The sequence below is a fragment of the Marmota monax genome, unplaced genomic scaffold (genome assembly GCF_021218885.2).
Source record: "Marmota monax isolate L192 unplaced genomic scaffold, Marmota_monax_Labrador192_F-V1.1 WCK01_AAM20220418_F8-fsc00003, whole genome shotgun sequence".
Lineage (NCBI taxonomy): Eukaryota > Metazoa > Chordata > Mammalia > Rodentia > Sciuridae > Marmota > Marmota monax.
This window is the reverse complement of record NW_026694084.1, coordinates 33,906,454-33,928,528: the sequence shown is the minus strand read 5'-3', so window position 1 is coordinate 33,928,528 and position 22,075 is coordinate 33,906,454. Positions and strand designations below refer to the sequence as shown.

General features: G+C 33.0%; 1 protein-coding gene and 1 non-coding gene across 18 annotated transcripts in view; both read left to right on the top strand.

The window, feature by feature from the left end:
* Window positions 1-22,075, top strand: part of Cyrib (CYFIP related Rac1 interactor B) — a 135,657-nt gene that overhangs the window by 97,423 nt on the left and 16,159 nt on the right. For 8 of the 17 annotated variants that reach the window (XM_046464656.2, XM_058585731.1, XM_046464661.2 and 5 more), the window contains 3 exons: window positions 9,664-9,746; window positions 16,554-16,675; window positions 21,730-21,835. In XM_046464656.2, coding sequence (XP_046320612.1) covers window positions 9,674-9,746; window positions 16,554-16,675; window positions 21,730-21,835 — 301 coding nt within the window. In that variant the 5' untranslated portion in view covers window positions 9,664-9,673. Of the gene's footprint in view, window positions 1-8,654; window positions 8,738-9,663; window positions 9,747-16,553; window positions 16,676-21,729; window positions 21,836-22,075 lie in introns of all 17 variants that reach the window. The other 9 variants (XM_058585734.1, XM_046464655.2, XM_046464662.2 and 6 more) reach the window with 3 other exon arrangements.
* On the top strand, window positions 18,723-18,847 carry LOC124107082 (small nucleolar RNA SNORA25). The gene has a single exon (XR_006856285.1). It is a non-coding gene; the product is annotated as a small nucleolar RNA SNORA25 (small nucleolar RNA).

The following is a 22,075-nucleotide window of genomic DNA, read 5'->3' as shown; positions in this document are numbered from 1 at the left end:
CCCCCCCCCCCACATACGCACTCTCTTTCTTTTTCTCTCTCTCTCTCAAAAAAAAAAAAAAATAGATCATTCATGCTTTGGAGCATGTGTATTGGGAAGAATACAGGATTGAATTCCAGTCCAAGCTTTTTGAATGAACCAGTCTCATGTTCTGTTACCCATCAACAACTTCACATTTTAAAATATTTTTAATTATTGTTAAATACGAAAGAATGTATATGCCCTCTGAATTATAAAACCTAAAAATAAGAGAGTCTCTTGAATTTGCCAGTAATTGAGGAATTAGAATATTATTTGTGATTTTGAAAGCTGTGCATTCCTATGGTTATCTTCCCCAGAAATAATGATATCTTTAATGTTATTTAATTTAATGTTATCATAATTTTCTATTTAGTTTCCTTACTTGGCATTATGTTTCTACTGTTTATCTGTTATATAGCTGAAGTTAATTTATTTGTGAATATCGCATGTGAACTTTCATAAGCAATGTCAAGTTCTTAATCCAAAATGGTCATACTAGCAGTATTCTTATTGTTTTTTGTCTCTTTCATTGCTCTATTGAAATATATAATGGAGTGAAACTACTTTAAAATGTTCTATTTCCAGGTTAATCATCTTTAAAAATTGGCATATATTTGTTTTGTAACATGATATTTAAAGAAAGCCATAATTCAAAGCAGAATGCTACTCCAACAAAATAAAAAGGGGTAACAACTTTGATCATTACTTATGGCACTGGATGGGTAGCCAGGCTGTTCTTTTGAATTGTTGACATGAAGTAAAATTTATTATTAGTTTGTATTCATGGATTTAAAGTAGTTTTAATTATTAAATTAATAAAGTGAATTCAGGATAATATTTTGATTATGTTTTTCAAGACAAAGCTTTGTACTAAGTACTTATAAATTCATAATTTTGAGTTTTGTGTTTGTTTTTTATTTTGTTTGCATATCCCCATCACACACTATTCTGAATACCCCTCTATTACTTACCTTGGGACTTTCTTGCTACTTTCTACTCAGACCCTTTGTTTGTACCTGATATAGCGATTGTAGCAGAAAACATTTATGTGCTTTCATGTTCTATATTGGCAGCTCTGATGGTAATTTGTATTAGTGGTTTAAATTTTAAATGACTGAGGCACGAAAGAGTACAGTAATCTTTGAACCAAACCCAGATGCCATGACAGTCTGATATAATACTATTATTGTGGTTCACTTCCATGTATTGATCTCCTCGTTTATTATGTTTAATGTACATGACTTGATATTCTATGGAATTAAATAGTTGAATAAGATTTTTTAAAGTACAAAGTGTGTGTGCATCCACTAGATGTCAGCGTAGGAAAGATACAGGATAGCATGTATAATTGTAGCCAGAAGCAATATGAGAGATTTAGTCTAACAACTGAACTGACTTGTGTGAAGTCACACAGTTTGTGAGAGTTAGGATGAGAAACCAAGTCTTCCAATTTTTATTCCATTTTTTGTTCATGTCACATTTCTTTAAGTCAAGTCGCATATTAACTGTGTGTACTTTACTAGACTGAAATGAAAATATGTCAATCTTGATGTTTGTTAAGAAATCATAGTGAAATTTTAATTGTACTATTAAAATCCAGGAATACCTGAATCCTTCTGTCCTTGTCTCTTCCTTTACATTTCGTAAAGGAAGGAGAATTGAAGGCTCACTTTATTCATAGCTATATTAGTACCTGAAAATAATGGCTTGAGAAAAATGGTAAAGTTAAGGATTAAGCTGCTCTCTGGAATTTCTCTGGTATCAGTCAGATTCTAACCAAGAAAGCAGAAACCATCTAGGCATTTTAAAACAGGGGGCTTGATATTTCAATTTATTTATAGAAATGTTGGAAGCCTGAGCCAAAGAGGAAGCTAAGGTAACTTAGATACTAATGGAAACTGCAGGAAGCAAGTTATTTCAAGGGCTGGGGGAACAAAAGGAAATAAATGGATTAGGAGAATGTAGGAACTTGGAGGAGGAACCCTGTAGTCCTGGATGCTGAAGCCTCTGAGGGGGGGAGCCCTGCTCTGCACAGCTGCTGGGAGTTCCACAGGAAACCAGAGCCTTGACTCCCATCCATCTTGCTGTGGGAAGACTTTAAGATAGTACTTGACAAACAGAAAGAGGGGTGTTTTTTTTTTTTTTCCCTCACTTTGTAGTTTCCTTTTCTTGACATTGTCTTTAAATGGTGGTGGTGCAGTTTCATAAAAGCAGTTCAATAAGTAGACTGTGCATGCAGTGTTTGAGGTTAATGGTGTCTGAAGGTTTTCAGAAGCAGAGATTTTTAAAATTTACTACTATTCTGGCATGTACTTGTTGCTTTTAGCAACCACTGAAGGAAGAAATGTTCATCTTTAATTAAACCTTAGATCTAGAAAAGTGTCAACAGAGTGATGTAACTGGCTTTTAGGGTAGCAAAGCCATAATGACTACTTACCTTTCAACTTTGGTTGCATCTTCCTAATTTTATAGTGTTTTCTATAGAGTGGTTTGATCAGAAGAATCTTTTTAAAATGTATCATATTTCTGTAATTACACTTTAAAAGTGTATCAATTTGGTAACTTCAGGTAGTCATTGAAATTCTTGTCACTGGAAGGTCTGTGAAAAGAGCACTTCACAGCAGGAGAAAAGCAGGTACAAAGATTCCCCAAAAAGGGAGGCCATTAGAGAAGCTTCAGGAAAAACATGTGGTCTGATGGAGATGAGGTCAGAGTGAGCCAGAGATAGGTCATATAAGGTTTGGGACTTGATAAGGGTTTGGATTTTATTCTGAGTATGATGGGAAGGTATTGCTTAGTTTTGAGCAAAGGAAAGATGTGATGTGGTCTGGTTTATATTTATGTACTCTTGTATATAAATAATATGTATTAGACATATCTATATATAAGTAAATACAAATATAATAAATGATAAATCTATTAATATGACATTGACATAATTTAATTATTATGAATATGATTATAAATTATATTACTATAATACAATTATATAAGTAATGTCATGTTTGTGTGTGTGTAGGATTTTTTTGGGTGGCGGTTCTAGGGATTGAACACAGAGGTACTCAACCACTGAACTGCATCCCCAGTCCTTTTTATTTTTTTATTTTGAGTCAGGGTCTTGCTAAGTTGCTTAGAGCCTCACTAAGTTGCCAAGATCAACTTTGAACTTGGCATCCTCCTGCCTCAGCCTCACATGCCACTGGTATTACGAGTGTGTGCTACCACAGCCAGCTGGTTTATATTTTTAATAAGATTGCTTTGCCTTTTATAATAAGAAATTGTAGGAGGCGGCAAGGGTGACAGCAGGGCCCCTGTTAGGACCCTTGAAGTAATCTGGCAAGAGGTCATGGTGGCAGAGATCAGGGAGGGTGGTATAGCAGTGGAACAGGTGAGACATAGTGTCCTTTAAGCTAATGACAAAAACGTATTGAGAAAGGAAGGAGTGTTATGTCAGATGCTTCTGACAGGTGGTATGGTGAGGAGTTGAGAATTGACCATTTGAATTGGCAACATGGAATTAACTTGGTGGCCTTTTCACAGCCATTTTTGGAGTGTGGGGTTGGGGCAAAAGCCAGATTGGAGCAGGTTTAAAAGAGAATGAAAGGAGAGGGAAAAAAAAAAAAGTGTGAGAACTGGCCTTGAAATTGAGCTAGATGTACAAGTTTTATTGATCAGCAGCTTTGTTGCAGTAATGGGTATAAAAGGCAAATTGGAGTGAGGCAGAAGAATGGGATTTGAAAAAGTGGAATTAAATAATTATAGACAGCTGATTTGACAGGTCTCATTAGTTAGAGAAATACAATGTGGTAGTATAGGGGACTTGATGTCCTTGGGCCAATGAAGACAAGCAGGAGAACCAGGGCCCAGAGGAAAGGTTGTCCCTCAGGAACGAGGTGCAGAGGGTGAAGCACATGATTAAAGTCATTTCTTTCATGGGAGAAAGGGGGTTGTTAGAGATTTGAAGACATTGTTGGTTGTCCCTAGTAAGAGCCTTGAATACTGTCAAGACATCATACCAGGCACAAGGTAGTTTCCTGGGCAAAGAATTGTATAGCCAAAATGTTAGTAGTACTGAGTGTAGGAAACCCTAGTTTAAAGTAATACAGGTCAGTATATGAGCTTACTTTCCTTCTCTCTCCCCACCCACAAGTATTTATTGTTTATAAGCTGCACATGAGGAAAGCCAACAGTTTTAATTTAAATATTTTGGGCTGGGGATGTAGCTTAACCGGTAGAATGCTTACCTAGCATTGCACAAGGCTGTGGGCTCACTCCCAGCACCACAAAACAAAAAACAAAGTAGTGTAATTTAGATTGTGATATGCTAATAGGGTATGTTGGGTGATCAAGTGGAATATAATTGGGGTGGCAGGTGCAACCACTTTCAAGAAGATTGGCAGAGAAAAGCTTCTCAGTGAAGGGCACATCTGAGATGTGGCCCAAAGAATGAAAAGAAGCTAGCCTTTGGTACATCTTGGAATTAATTGTAAGCAGAGGAGACTCAGCAGTGCTAAGCCCCTCAAGCTGGAAGGAGTAAATAAAGTAACATTGCTTGTGAAGTTTCTAGAAAGTTGGAGGAAGTAACTGAATCCTGAAGTTCTGTTTCTTTTATTCTATAAGGAACTTCTTCTTTTAAAGTGTTTTATGGGGGAAATGGTTTAATGTTAGCTTAAAAATACATTCCGCAGAGTACCTGCCAGGAGGAGCTTTCTCTTTTCCAGATGAGTTGTCCACTTGGAAACAAGCCTGTAACATAGGAGTTCATTCATGGTCACAAAATTCCACCATAAATATTACAAACTCTTGAAATAAGCCAAGTCTGGCTTTCTTGTATTAAATTTATATTGTTTTTTTCTTAGCTTATTTAATAAACATAGTGTTTAGTTGAAATTCAAGAATTACAATAAAATATGATCTAAAAGAATTTTCTACTAAATTTAGATAGTAAGATTTATTAAATTACTAAATTTAGTAATTTTCTACTAAATTTAGATGTAAGTAAGTCTTACTTACAGCTTATTATTATTTTCTAAATAATAATATTTATTATTTATAGCCTCCAAAATATCCCAGCCATATTTTGGATCTAGTTTTACATAAGCTATTTAAAAAATCCTTTTAGATCAGATTTATCCATTTATCTGAAACTTAGAAATCTCATTAGTGAAAATTCTTCTTAGATGCAGTTGGCAGAAATCCAGCTCAACAAGTAAAAGGGATAGTGACTAAGGTATCTTTAAACGAGAAGAAAATCAGGCAGTCTGAGAAATTAGTGACTGCGGGACACTTTCTGCAATTCTGTCCTGCATGTTGACTTCCTTTTTCTCTGACAGCCTGGCGTCCTCTATGGCAGGAAGTAGGCTGCCACATGTTCCCAGGCCTCACATTCCTCAGGCTTTGCTACTAGAAATGACTCGTCGTTATGTCGCTCCACACTGCAGCAGTAATGGCAGCAAGTAATCTGCCTGGCATGGTACTAAATGTTTTGATTGTGTTTTCCCTTTAATGATTTTAGGGACCCTCTGCATTGAATATCATTATTATTTTTTATATATTTTTTTATTATAGTTGAACACAATACCTTTATTTTATTTATTTTTATGTGGTGCTGAGGATCGAACCCAGGCCCTCGCACATGCTAGGCAAGCGCTCTACTGCTGAGCCACAACCCCAGTCTTGCAGTTAATTTTAATAATGTATGTTTTACAGATGACAAAGTGGAGGTATGGAGAGGTTAAGAGATTGAACGAAGGTCACCAAGGTTGGAAGTGACAGGGTTTTAAACCCAGGTAATCTTGCATCCCTACTAGAGCTGATAGTTAGGAGCTATAATTCAGTCACATTGAGGTGGGGTTTTTTTCATATTAAAATAAGGCAAACAGGTATGGTTTAAATTTTTTTGTTTATCTTTGTAAAAGACAGGAGAACTAGTAATGTTATAATGGAACAATTTTTTGGATTTTTGAAAAATTCCACGAGTTTTTGTTAAGAAAGATATATGGTATGGTTTCCTACATAAAAAGTTTATGCTCTGTATGCTATAGGATAGGAAGAGTTTCTTCATTGGGCAACAGGGGCATTTGACAAAGACATTTTTGGTTATTATAATAACATATGCTGGGGAGTTGATTCTGGTTTCTAGTGGATTGAGGTTCAGGATGCTGCTGAGTATCCTCCATTGTGAAACAAACCCTACGATAAAAGAATTTTCCAGCTCCAAATGTTAATGGTGCAATGAGAAACACTTTGCCAGATAAACTGAGTCAATTTTCACGATCAGTGTCTGTATATGGGGAAAAAGAATTCTAAATCATTGAGGACGTTTAGCATCAAATATCAAGTATCATGCAGTGGTGAGAAACATAGACCACATTAGACTGGGTGCCTGGAAAGGAGAACCAAATAGTGCAGTAAGTTGCAGAAGGGCCACAGGAAAATGGGGCAGACATGTTGGCTAGTTCCAGTATTTTCTCTATGGGTGGATTGTGTGCACATAGGTAAAATGGTAAAGAAACCAAACCTTTCCCCTCTGCCCCAACTCACATATTGATGCTGATCTCCTACAGAGGACTAATTTTGATAGCATTTCAGCAGTATTCTTGACCAAAATGGGCTAAAGAGAGTTTTACTCTGATTTAGGAAATTGAAATTATTTGATAAATTGAAGACTTGTGTGTCAAAAGAATTATAACCTTTGTTCTTTTTAAGAACTGATATTGGGATTATAGGTATAAAAACAGCCACCATTTTTTAAGTGCTTTCTGTATGCTGGATATTGCAGAGTCAGTGCTTAAATCTTTAAACCTTTGTAATAACCCTTTAAGACTGGTACTATAGTTGTCTTTGTTGTATTATTAATGAATCCCAGAAGTTAATTACTGTTCTTAAATTCAAACAGGTAGTAAACTAGAGTTAGGATTATGGTTTGATTACATAGATGGAACTCTTAGCACTGGATAGTCTATTGCCTTTTTTGTGTTGAAAACAATTATGGTTCATTTTCATGACTTGTTTTGCACCTTTGGTTGCAGTTTTGATACACTAGATAGTTTTTTGTATCTCTAATATCAGTTCTTGTTAATGAGAGATTCATATATTTGGAAACATAATCCATATATATTTGAAAAAATTAAAGCTGTGAAAAATATTTTCAAATGATTCTTTCAAAAACTTATTGAATAAATATAGTAACTAATTTGAGGTAATTTGGATGTGATGATTTATGAAAAGTGCTTTTCCTTAAATATAAAGGCTTGTATTATTAAACTTTTTACGTGTAAGATAGTTATTAAGGAAATGTTTTCTCAGTGAATCTATTTCATCTCACCTAATTCACTCATGTAAAACATATAAGAACATTGAAATTCTATGTAATAGAAATATTAATGTAAATAAGATAAATTTTGGAGGAATATCATTTGAAAATAGAGATACCATTCAGCATTTATCTTCCTTGCAAATAAGTTTGGTTCTTATATAACATTTTATGAGAAATGTATGTTTTGTCTACCTGACTTTCACACGTGAATTTATCTCCTCTGGGAAACTGACCATAAGGAACATACATAACCATTGTTGGGGACTAGGTGGAGGAAGGGGGAACAGAGAGCAGGTGATCATAAATGTTTGTCCTTTTCACACTTCCTACAATGGGTGTGATAAGGTGTCTTCTTTCATTAAAAAAAATATTATGTTTTTTGTTTCATTTACATCTGCCTGCAGCTTAGTTTTTGGAGAAAAAGCTCTGTAGTTGATGGGGGAAGTAAGGTGTGAGTAGCTCTGATGTCACAGTTTGCCTTCCCCTTTTTTACTCCAGTTTCCAGGTTTGAACCTGGTTTCCCAAGTGTTCTGACAGTACTTTCCACCTTCATTCTCACTGAATTATGGCAAATACTTGGACAAGATTTATGCCAGTGCCTTCTTTTTATTTTGTTTTGCTCTGCAAATTTACCAAGTTGTGATAATCGCTCACTCCTTATGTGCTTATTTTCTGTATTAGCTTTTGAGTTTTATGTATGGTTGTATATAGTTGAATATTTAATTTAAGACTTAAATAATAGAAGTTGATTAATCTTAGAAGATGTAAGAAATGTTGGAGTTGGTTTGGTGATTTTTAAAAATGGGTCATGTAAAAAAAAAAAGGGTCATTAATTGGTAACTTCCTTCAGTGTAATGTTTAAATGTGGTTAAATACTATCTTCTCTGTTTTTCCAATAAGATTTAATTCAGCAAGAAGAAAAAATATTGCACTAATTTAAAAATAATGGTCTCAATGTTTACTTATTTGAAAAATTTAGTTTTGCTGTTAATTTAAATTTAAAATATATACCTCAAAAATTTTAAAGGATCAACATTAACACAGATATTAATCAAATGGAAATATTGCAAGTTATATGTAAAAATATAATCCTTTTTTCCCACTTTGCTTTATGTAACACTTTTGACATGTGGAAAAGGACAGGATCTATAAACTTAGACAAATGTGCTTTTGTTGTTCCAAATTTTCAATGCCAGAAGCATATAACCCTGCACCTGTTGGTAATTATGAACAAGCCAGCCTTTGCCGAATCCCAGGCCTCTGCTTAAAAATTTTTTTTACTGGAACTAAATGATGTTGCCATTTTTATTTTTAGGTTTGCTGGCATGGGTAATCTCATTAAGGTGCTAACCAGGGACATAGACCACAATGCAGCACATTTTTTCTTGGACTTTGAAAGTAAGTCTCTTTAGCCCTTCACAGCTGGTGCATAATGGTAAAGGTGAACGATTAATTATATTCACACCACAGTGAAGGCCAGCCAGAATATCTGTTAATTAAACATGGGGGATCAAACCAAGTTTGCATGATTTTTTTTCTTAATTGTAGGCAAACATCACCATCATACGTATAATTCTTTAGTTCTTCATTTGCTAAAATCATGTTGAGTCTGTAGCCAGTGCTGTCCTTTCATTAGTCCATGAAGCAAGTAGCCTTATGATGAACATTCTAATAGTATGCTTTAGTGACTATGCCAAACACTCTGTTTGCTTATAATCCTATAATAATTTTCTTTAAAAAATAAGAATTGTGCTGCATATTTGGAATCAATGCTTTGAATAACCTTCACAAATTATTAATGATTCAAATTTGATTGAAAATATATGCTGTACTTAATGGCATATAGGAAGTAAGTTTTATATTCTGCTATTTTAGGATGAGAGTCAAAGGTGAGCTTTGAAAGCCAAACCTCTTAATATTTGGCTTTGAAATATATTGTTGTTTCAGTGCTATACTAACAAAATTACATGTGAGTAATTCTTGATCAGAATTTCTTTTTCAGAATACTAGCACTATTGGAATACTTAAAGAATTTTTCATTATAAGGCCAATAATGAAACTTGTCTTGGGAGAATTTTAAGAAGAATTAGAGCAACAGTTGTGTCATTGTGTACAGGAAAAACCACATTTCACCTCTAGGTCTTCCATACCAACACCTTGAGAACCCGGTTTGCTGTCTGCCAGAGCACAGTCTGGGTAACCTGAAGGATGAATTCATGGCCTAATGAACATTTTCCCTGTTACCTTTTTTTTTTTTTCAATAAATTTCAGATGTTCTTTTTTATAAAGGGATATTTTCTCTTTTCTCATTCTTGTCTTGACAGGTACCTTAACATGGGGAATCTTCTTAAAGTTTTGACATGCACAGACCTTGAGCAGGGGCCAAATTTTTTCCTTGATTTTGAAAGTGAGAAGATGATTTTATATCTATTTCTCTTTGCCTGCAGTAGACTGCGTTTGTCTTGCACTTAATGAATGTTTCCACTTCGCCATCTTTTTAACTGCTTTGCATGACTGAGCTGTGAATTGTTTGAGTAAAATTTCTGGTGCCTTCTAGAACTGGAAGTTAGATTTTATATAGATTAAATTCTGATGAGAAAAATGTCTTTATTTGAATTTTTATAAGACATTTCATATTTCTTAGTTGGAGATTATTTTATAATTTGAGATATACTCTAATGAAACATTTTTATGAAAAAAATTTTGGTGGAAAAGAAAAATACTACCTCAAGATTTATTAATACAAGCAGTCTTTGGGGGAAAATTGTATTACAGTTGAAAATTGACTAGGTTTCAGTTACTCTGTGTATGTTAAACTATTTTAAATATGAAATCTGTTCATGAAGGCCATTCAGAGCTCAGTATTTGGGCATAATATTAAAAGGTAAGTGTGAACCTAAATTATTTAATCTTTGCAGATAATTTGAAAAGTTAAAAACTTAATTTTATGTATTTATTTCAGGAACTCATTTTTCTAACTCTAAATAAAAAGAAAAATAATAGGTTCACAGACCTTTAAGTAATTTGCCTTCTGTTTGTTTTATGTTGCATGACCTATTGTAATATGGTCTAAGAGTGGCAGGTAAGTGTCATTGACCTCTGTGCATGTGTGCAAAGCTTTTGCTTTTTTGGCTGATGGTATCGCTTTAGCTTGTCTGGTTGTCAAATTGAGAAAAATGATATTAAATTGGTCTTTTAGCGTGAATGTTGCTGTTTTAACTGATCATTAGAAAATTGTTAGGAAAGGGTGAAGAGATAGCATTTAGGTTAAATCTCATGATTCCTTATACTTTATCTGAGATTAAAACATTTGAATAGATTCCTAAAATTTAAGACTTTTTCTTTTAAAAATAAAATAAATCCTTAAAATGAACCCAAAGAAAGACATTGTCTTCACTACCAACTTCTGTTTAGTTTTTATATAGTTTATTCTATGTTATAAATCATTTATACTTTTTTCCCTTTGAGCCAGGGCACTTGTTACATGAACACATCAATTTATAGCATATCTCCATTTTATAGAATATTTGTGGTCACTGATATTTTCAACATTTACTACATTCCTATAAATGATCTGTTACACTTTGTGTACTGTGCAGGCTAGTAAAGAGAAGTAATGTCAATATCAGGACCATATTAAATTGTTGGGTTTTTTTTTTTTTTTAAGGGGAAAATGTTATTAGATATATTAATTTTCTTGACCCTTCTCAACAATTTAACAATGCTATTTTAAGTGCATGTTTAGCATGACTTTTAATCAGCTTCGGGATGTTGAGCAAATTGCTGACTTTTAAGATTATTCTTTCAGAGGAGGCAACTTACATGAAAGCTGTATTTTAGTTTATTTGCATCTGTTTCAAACTTGGTCTTGTCTATTTTTCTGCTCTTCTCTCTCTCCTTTTTCCTCTTTGTCCCAAATTTTTTACATTTGCAGAATCTTGGCTTTGATATAGTCAAGATCTTGTTCAAGACTTGGCACTTGATCTTTTTATAAATCTATCATTATGTTGTGGTCCAGTGGGATGCATGAAGTTAAATGTAGTATTTAAAAGATGATTTGTCTTGACTTTTCCAGTCTTAAGGGGATTGGGTCATTAACATAAAATTTTAAATGGCAAACTTAGTAGCAGGCAAAGGTTAAAATTGCTAACAACAGTAATATCTAATAATTTAGAATTACATTGAAAGTATTAATTTCTTAAAGGCAGATAAATTTAAAAAATGATACCTGTTGCCCCCCATCTGCCAATGTAGAACTTTTATTTTGACGCTTCCTGGTATACTATACTATAAGTGAAATCTAGTGAAAACATACTATTATACCAGAACAGAGTTCACTTGTTGTTACTTTATATTTTTAAATATGTTTTCCTTTGATTCTAACATTGGTGTTTTCTTTTTTCTCTCATCTTTTTGTGTATGTTTCTTCATTTGGAAATATGCATGTGTGAAACATTGCCTTATCTTTAGACTACTTAGGAGCCTTGGTCCATCAAAGGGACCTCTCAAATTTTTTTTTACCACATTAAAAATTGCCCAAACAGTTAATTTACCTGTTCCTAATTATTACTTAGAATTTCTAAAGCCACATTTTTTATTAAATGGAGTAGTTAATAATACTACATTGCTTATTTCTAGATATGTAATAATATTCAGGCCACCAGTTCCATCATTCTAATTGGTTAAATCTTGCTCAGTATACCTCCATACTTAAGCAATATAGAAATAATTCCATGTAGATAAATCTAGCTTTTTATGTACTAATTTACATGCAAATTTTGGTATACAAATTAAGTATTCTAGTGCATTTAAAATATGATTTAATGAAATCTTAAGAGTTTACAAAATGAAGACCTTCTTTAAATAAGTCTTTATTAACTGTCCCCTTTCCATACCGTTTTTCTACTTCAGTTTAATATATGCATACTTTCTCTTGTATACCAGCCAGAAGGTGCTGGGGATGCAAAGGTAACAACATTCAGGGAGTTCTCAGTCTGATAGCACAGCATAGACAGAAAAGTAAACTCATAGTTTACTTCCATAAGTTACATTCAAGGCATATATCAGAAGGTATTAACTTAGCAAAGTGTAGATTGGACATCACCGTGGAAAACTTATCTTATGGTGGTGTTTGAATTGGATTTTATTTAGAAGGTGAAAAAAAGCCATTTTAGTGAAAGACATTGTAGAAAGAAGCAGCAACTTACAAAGTCCTTAAGGCATGATAAGTCATTCTGTGTTTATTAAAACATGCTCTTTGGGCAGGGGGAGTTTTTTTCCTTAAGACAAATTACATCTATATGATAAAATTTCATTTTTATTTTATTTCATAGTGGCAGTTAAAATATAATCCCAGTATCGCTCCATAAAATTTGATAGCAGTTATGCTGATAAAAGTATGTGAAAAACACTGAATGGGAGCCCATAAAGTCTCTTCTCATTCTTGGAATTTCCTACTATTTTATAACATCATTAATTTATTGCTCATTCTAATGACACATCTTTAGCTTGCATAACTTGGAAGAAGTGGGACACTTACTGTTTTTGTGTTCCTTCTTAACCTTAGCAGAGTACTTTGTATGTAATAGAAGTTTTATATTTGTTAAATTTATATCCAGGTAGATCAGAATAGGAAGTGGTCATTCATAAATGAGAACTAGAGTACCCTTTCTCTGATTCTTTGTTTTAACAGTGCCTTCCCATTGACTTGTACGTTTCCTCCAATGTCTTTTTGTGTTGCCTGTTTCCCACCATCATTTAAAAATGTAGGTATCCACTCTTTAGTCTAACTTTATTTTTTTTTCCATTTTCTCACATACATTTTCAATTGCTTTGATCCTATACTTGGAAGTTTATTTATTCTAGTGGCATTTAAAATTTTCTTTTTATAAAATTATGTAGGGTTATATGTTCAGAGAAAAAAATGCATAATAGCCTCCTTTAATTCATGTTGGAGGATTATTTATTGACCCTTCTCATTCATTCAAGTAATATTATGGGAAATTTAGGTATTGATTTATATACTTTACCAGTGGTATGGAATGTACTTTTTAATTTTTTTTTTTACTTTCTTTTTTAGTTGTAGATGGACACAGTGCCTTTACTTATTCATTTTTTATATGGTGCTGAGGATAGAACCCAGTGCCCCAAGCGCTCTACCACTGAGCCACACAACCCTAGCCTGTATAATGTACTCTTTAAATATACATATAATTTTTTAGTTGTAGATGGACACAAAACCTTCATTTTATTTCTTTATTTGTGTGTGGTGCGGAGGATCAAACCCAGTGCTCACACATAAGAGATGAGCACTGTACCACCGGAATGTACACTGGAATGTACATTTTGATCCCTGACTTAATGAAGCTTATAGAGATGGATTGAAATATTTATGAGTGAATGAATATAATGTCAGATTAAAGCAGAAAGACTTTATTATAATTTTTATGTTGATTTGCTTTTTTATTTTTTTCCTTTCATAGCTATTTTGCCATTCCTTTTTAAATATAATATCTTCAATTTTAGCAAATATGTTAGTGAATCATCTTCTGTTACCCTAAGGAAACAGGTGTGAAATTATTAAAATAATTCATTTTTATCTTCAAACAATCAGTTTGTCTACTCTCAGTAGTAGGTATATTATTTTGCAATCAGATAAGTGTTCTTTTGTTATCAGACTGTACATTTTTCTTGAAATAGTAAAGCCATTCTTTGCTATGAAAAATCAAAGTGACAAGTCTTGGTTGCATATTATATAAGGCCATTTTTTGAAAAAATGCTTTGTTTTATACAATCTTTTCCCTCCCTAGTATTTCACTCCTTTGCATGACTTGCTTCCAGTAAAGTAGCGCGTACCTGTCTGCTGTTTTCTGTTTGTCTTCATTTCTACAGCAGTCTTCAGCAGCTTTCAAAATTATAAACGTGACTTTCCGTGACAGTCTAACAAATGTTTAACCAGTGTGGTGCTGGGTGTTTTCCCCAGCCTTAGGGGAAACTTGAATCTTCTCCTTTATTTTTAAATTTCTTTGTACTTATTAAACCTTTACTAGTATTAACTACTTACAAGGTCTATTTAATTCTACTTGAAAATGTTTTGTCTGTGTGTCTCAGTGTCATATTTTTGTGTTAACAACTAGTCACCACACCAGAAATACAGTTTAGTGTTTTCAAACTTCACAATTGCTTTAGATGTATAATAGATAAAATATTTATTGTCCTTTGTCATGAATTCCCACTTCATGAATTCAAACTATAATATGTGTTTATTATTGATGTTATGTCTGTAGTTCCACAATTCCATAATGAAAAAGTATAAAACTGTCATTTTTGCATGTAAAAAGTATTTTCCTCTGCTGCCTCTTGTGTAAGTATTAAAGTTATGGGTGTGCCTTCTTTTCAGTTTTGTGTCTAATTACGACTTTTGAAAATGATGGTCTGGCTAAATGTTATAAAAATTTACTGCTATAATGACAAATCCTGATTTTTAAAAATCTAGTGATGCCTTTGTAGATTTGGACAGAATCTTTAGTGTTTTAATTGGCTTCTTCTGTGTAATTAATTACTTTGTCGTAGCATTTTTATTTTTTTTTTTTACAAAGTTTTGAAAAGAAATTTGAAAAATAAGGGAACAGATATATAAACAAAAATTTTATAAATTGGCTTTGCATATTAGTGTTATTTAATTGTTGTAGTACTGTTTTACATATGTTAAATTTAAAATTTGGTACTGCAATTGTTGATTTTTTTCAAATTATATGTTGTACATTTTTGATTAGTTGGCAGGTTTGATATTTGGAATTATGACTTGCCCCTAGCACAAAATAAAGTTGTAATTTGAAAGCATCTTTATTCCTAGTTTCATGTGTGAATTAAGTTTCTTTTAAATTTTTTAAGTAAAGGAGTAAATAGATCATTTTGTATGTGTGGGGAGGTGAAGTGGTTATAGACAGTCTAGGTACTGGTTTTATATGACAAAGAGATTTATCAGAAGTGTTCTTAATTCATCTTATAAGTTTGGACTGCCTCCCTTCGCTCCTATTTTAGCATGGAGGAATCCTGCCAGCATAATTTTCCTCTAAAACATTATGGTAATCATAATGTTTATCATTTTAAGTGCTTTATGCCTTACCTTCAATGTCAAGTGTGGTCTAGTTGGAAAGATTTATGAAGAAATGTGGCCTTGTGGAGTCCCCCTTTTTCCTTAAAAAGAAAGGAAGAAAGAAAAAGAAACAAATGTGTTAAAAAGGTTTGGCTTTAGAGAAACAGGTGACCAAGTTTTTTAAAATAGGGTTTCTGTTATCTCAAGTCTAGCAGAGAGAAATCCAGATTTCATCACCATTAGCATATGTTTTCTGGCTAACACCACAGGTGGTGAAAATGCCCATATGTTGTCCCTGATTATGTTTTTATAACTGTTTTTTTCCCTCAATTTTTCTCTCAGTACCAAGTGTGTAGAAACTCCGTATTTGCTGTAGTATTTAAATTTTTCATTGATAGTCTTGTAGTTTAGCTTAAAGTATCTTGCTTTCACCAACTCAGGAATTCTGTAACAGTTTTGTAATTTGAACTTCCTCTGTGCAGAAATCTTGGCCTTCTGTTAATCAGCAGTGAAGTTCAATGCCTTAGTTTATTCTTAAATATGTATACCCTGCCCTATGTGATCTTATTTGTCAAGACAATTCAAAATGGTCCCTAGAAAAGAGTATCTAAAAACTATTTTTTGAAGTTTTTACTTTTTCTTATCAAAACTCAGTTGTTAAAGTGAACTTTAAAGGAAAATAAAGTAGTGTTAGTCTTAAACTGTAGATTAGCGAGATATTTTAGTAGGCTTTCATTTCTGTTGCATTAAAATAAATAATTATTGATGCATCTACAGTCACTAGTGAGTGACAGTGATCAATGTAGTAGAAAAAGAGATTATAAAGAATATCAGAGTTTACATTTTTAATTTTAATTTTTTAATAATTTACCAAGTCATAATTTGTAACCTAAATAGTAATATTTGGTGCTCCCTTAAATCTCTGTAATTTTTATAAATGTGAGGCTAGTTATTCAAATGTATAACTGTGGAAAAATTATTAATCTTTTCTAAGTGCAAAGTTAACATTGAATAAATGTAACATATCTTTGAAAATTTGCGTTAATTGCTTAGAGTTTACATGTATTTAAAAAATTCATGTCACTGTAAATTTTTTTGTGCTTTCCTGCTATTTAGATGCCCAGCCTACAGAATCTGAGAAGGAAATTTATAATCAGGTGAATGTAGTATTAAAAGATGCAGAAGGCATCTTGGAGGACTTGCAGTCATACAGAGGAGCAGGCCATGAAATACGAGAGGTAAAATGTGTTTATGTGCTTTCTAAGTAAACTAAAATTAGCTATGTCTCACCTCTTTTTAATGTTATCTAATTCTTCATTTCATGTGAAATAGTACATATAAAGAAAGAACATTGGGCATTATTTTGGAAGTGTTTGCAGTGATACAAGGATGAAAACAGTGTTGACAAATGTGTAATTTATGTGTTTTTAAGGAAGCTTCATTGTTTTGGTTGCTCTTGCATTTGAAATTTCCATTTCCTTGGGGAACTGTGTATGTTTTTCTTTTTCTGGGCAGTGGGGAGAACATGACTTTTCTGTGGCTTCATTCTGCCAGTATTTTTTTCTTACTCCTAGCTGTTTAGGAGAATATTGAAATCAACCAGGGTGTGGTCTCTTCACCTCCACTTCCCTCCCCACTGCCCTCCTTTCCCATGACTGCACCACAAGGAAGGTGTGTGGGGTGCTCTATTTCAAAAGCTTTCCTGCCCATTCTCTGAACTTAACCAGGCTTCTAGCCCTGTCCTTTTTAATTTCTTCTACTTTTCAGAAATGCTGGTTCCCTACCTCTTTACCTTTATTCTCCATACTTTCCTGGAACTACTTTTCAAATTATTCTTTAATTCTTATTCTTCTTCTTCCTCTTTCCTTTTCTTTTTCTGACTTCTTTCCCTCAGCATGTACTTACTCAGTTGTCTTAAAGACATAGAGAAATTATCTAGCCTCTGGACCTGAATCTCATTTTTTTTCATTACCATATTCTAAGGCAGGGCCCACTGTTTGTTTTTCATTTTCCCCACTTTCTGCTTCTGTTATTTTCAGTGACAATGAGTGCAGTGGTCATCAAAGACCATTCTTTTGATCTTACAGTTCCTATCTTACTTGATTTCTCTTCTGGCACTTGGACTACTGGTGAAGGCAGAGTAAAGTGCAGACTCTAGAAGATGACAGTTCAAGAGATACTGTGGTATTGGATATTTAATGTAAGGGAAGAGGGAGAATTGATTCCATGGCTTTGGTGTGGTTAGCTTCTGGGGACTTACGGAGAGAGTGAATTCCATTTCTTGCCTCTCCTGCACTGGATTGCTTGTGCCCTGCTGTCTTGCACATGCATACTTCCTTGTTTTTGTCTGGGTTGCCCTTCTTTTACTTTCCTCTTGAATTCCTATCCTTCCTTCCAGTCTTCTACTTCCTGTTACCCCTTTGCCTAACACTGCACACACATTTCTTTTTTGATAAACAATATCCTTTGTAAAACCATTGGTACTGGTATTTATTTCTCTACCATTATGCCCCCCAGTTTGAGGAGAGTGAACCTGGTTTCTTGCATATTTGGATATTATCAGCACCTGGCATAATGTTTATTAAAAGCTGTTAACTGCTAAAGAAATAAATATATAGCCTTAGAATAATCTTAGCAATATTATTAGCTTAAAACCTTAAGATTTCAGTAAACAAAGGCATGTAGCTGCTGCTGTGAACCAAGTTCTCTAAACATTTAAACATTTTGAAAAATCAAACATGTATGGAAAGGAAAGATTTAAATGTTAAGTAAATCATAAACAACTAATTAGTTAGTAAAATCGTCTTACCAGTCCACAAGTTGTTCTAACATGATTAATAGTGCTACAAATGTGGCTCAGTGGTAGAGACATGCATGGTGCCTGGGTTCGATTCCCAGCACCATAATATTAATATAATATAATGTAATATAATATAAATGATAGATAGTGTCTTCATGTTGATTCAAGTTTGTTTTATAATTGAATTCTTGTCATGTGTCTCCCATAAACAATAAAGAAAAAAATCTCATCCATAATGGAGACAAAGACCATTTGTTATCTATTTGCTTTTTTTCCCCCAAAGGTAGAATGCTGTTGTTCTTCACTATTATCATTATTGTTGTTGCTGTAATACTTTCCATTAGAAGGATTGTTCTGCTATATTTAGAAAGATTCTTTATAATGAAAAATAGTATTTCCTTCAGTTTGTATATAGAATTGAATGCATATTAAGATTTAGTTGTAATCTTCTACCAGAGAATATAATGATAGGAAAGCTTATATATAGGACATTTCAAAGAGGGCTTTAGGGCTATGAAACCAGGAGCTCTTAACCCTGTGACCAAAGGATGAAGTTCCCCTAGGATGCCAGATCCATGCAGTGGTGCTATTTTCCTGAGGAGATACAGTTTAACCACATGTAGTTCACTCATACTATGCCATGATTGGTGATAGGGAGAAGTACCTAAGTGTCCTAAGGGCTTTTTTCCCCCCAAGTTTATATACTTAAAAACACTGAAGAATACCAAAGTATAAGGAAAAAATTAAAAGTAGTGGTAAGAGATTGACCTTTCCCAGCTTTAAGACTTATAAAGGTACCACCAGTTTGGTAAAAGAATTAAGAACAAAGAAATAGGTGAATATAGATATGTAATATGGAAGATACAAAACTAAAAAAAAAACTGCATTTAAATCTGTAGATGGGGACAAACGTGTAAACTACTCAGATAGTTGAAGAAATTTTCATTGAGAAATGTATGGTGATGTGAATGAAGGTTTAATGATACAAATTATAAAGGTTTTTGAATAGTAGATAAACAAATTAAGAAAGAAGGCTCTAGTGAAAGTTCAGTGTATGTCCAACATATAGAGAACTAATAATTATAATGGTCATAGTTGAATATTAAGATTTAATATTGCTGATTAATTAATAAGACTCAATAGAGCATTGAACCATATGACCCATGAAAAAGCTTAGACAATAGGAAGAATGTTAAGCCATGCTAATAAGTAGACAGTACTGTCAAGAAGTTTTAGTTGTTTTTAAGAAAAAATAATCTCAGTGCAAGTGATAGTGTCGAATGGTGGTAGTCTTTTTGGAGGTCAGGTTGGCAGTGTATAAAATAAGAACTTTAAAATTGTTTGTACTCTTGTGCCAGGGGATTTTGGGAAAATATATTCCAAGCAACTATAATTCAAAAGAAAATACGAACATAAAGCCTTTCTGGTGCCCTTACTCACTGTAACAAAAATATAGAAGCAACTCCTTGAGTTGCAAGTAAAAAAATAAATAATTTGTGTAAACAACGTAACACCATGCCTGACACAAACCTAACATAAACTGGGACTTTCCTATTAGTTATATGCTAATGATGTAGAATTATATTGGTTTTAAACAACACTTTGTTAAACATGATTTAAAATAAAATGTGATATAAGTTAGAAACTAATAATCAAAGCCTTATTTTATGGGATATACTACTGTCAAGGAAAATAAGTACTTTCTACTAATGTTGAGAAGTGTTCTTAACAGTTTTAACATTTTTGAAAAATACCTGCTGCTACAGGATAATCTTGCCACTGACACATATAAGTGCCCTTTTGTATGCTAAGCTTTCCATATGTGTTGACCTGAAACCTTACCTGCCAGCAGTGAAACTCATTTGAGTAGAGGAGGACTGGAAGTTGAAGGAGACCCATAAAATGTTGGTCATTGGGCTGGATTGTGGCTCAGCGGTAGAGCATTCACCCGGTGTGTATGAGGCCCTGGGTTTGATTCTCAGCACCACATAAAAATAAATAAATTAAATAAAAGTATTGTGTCCAACTACAACTAAAATAAATAAATATTTAAAAAAAAAAAATGTTTGTCATAAGAGAGCACCCATGTGCTCTTTCAACGAAATTCAAGCAGGGGCACCACGGAAATTGTGAGCCCTTTTCACTTATGAACATGAATGACATTTGCTGGACATTTTTGGTATTTTGAGAATGAATTTATATTTAGCAAATAACTTGTAGATTCTTGGAAGAAACATTGAATGGGCTTCTTCAGAAAAGGAAATTTTAAGTTTCATCTGTTTGATTACTTCCTGAATAATAAACATTTATATTATTTGATATAAAATGTTACTGAGTCTGAGCTTGAGCCTAAAAGGATTTTTTTCCATTTATATCAGTATAATATCAAAAACTTTTTGAAGTGTTCAGATTAATATGTGAAACTAGGATTGTTATATGTTGTGTCAGATTTTCTTTAATATTATGAAATTTCTAGATAAACATAGAACAGGCTCTAGGCTGCTGTTGAATTTAAGCAGCATTCAAAAATTTTTTATTGAAAAAATCAAGAAAATCTGAAATTACTGACACATATAAATAACTTAAGCAGTATACAGTCCATTTGATTTGTAGCTAGTTTATTCACAGCATGCTTTAAATCTATCTGGTTTAGTTTGCTTTCTTGATTTTTGTTTTTGTTTAGACAGTCTCTCAGAGTACTAGTGCTTTGGAAAATGTGAAATGTGTCATTGAGTACCTCTGATCATGTTCATAAGCAGGCCTTGGTTGTAAATTTCAACTTTCACATGGTGTGTTAGTTGGTTGGAGATCGTAGACAAAGCTTTAAGTTCTCTGAAGGATGAAGAAAGCATCTGAAAGATAAAAGCAAGAAAATATATTTGTGGATAACCCTCAATACTCAGAAAAGATTGTCCAATCGCTTGAAAGGTTGGATATTGAAAGAGACATTTGTTTTTTTATATTAAGGATATATAGATTATGTTATTTTCTCCCTTTTTAAATTTGAAACTAGTTTTATTTGTTGTCTTATTCAGAAGAATCTAAGAAAACTTGAAGTCTAATATAGATTGTAGTTATAGGGAATGAGTATCTATGACAACTTTTAAATCACATTTTTGAGGTTGATTTAGGTTCGTAAATACTTGCTAGGTTTCTTAGAGCTGGCTCAGTCCATGGAATTTGAATTATTATTTCGTAGTCTATTCCCAGAGATGGCATCTTCATTTATTGCCTTACTTTTTTGGTTCACAAACACATGTTCAATTTTTTAATTCCATTATATCTGTTTCAAGAAAACGAAAATGTTTTGTAATAGAGTTGAAGTATTCACGGAGATGACAAGGTCCACTCCCAGTGTTAGTGGGTACATTATTCTAAATTTTATAAATTGTATCAGGGTTTTCTACGTTCTCTAAAACCTGTATTTTAATGTAAAAAATGATACTTGCGATTTTTTTAAATCTAACTATTTTTATTCTTTGGATTTTAAAGGCAATCCAACATCCAGCAGATGAGAAGTTGCAAGAGAAGGCATGGGGTGCAGTTGTTCCACTTGTAGGAAAATTAAAGAAATTTTATGAATTTTCTCAGAGGTTAGGTAAGTTGAAAGTTTGTAATTATTACTTCCCTAGTGAAAAACATCTGTAAGGTCAAAATTATTTAAGAGTATTTCATGTTCACAGTACTAAATTTGGCTGGGATCTGCTTATAATCCCTATCAACCCAGGTCTTTGAATTATTTAGATCATTTTCTGAACAAATTATCACAAGAAAAATTTCATAAGAAAATTGCTTTTATTTCTTTATATACTAAAGGGTTTTAGTATGAGAAAACTAT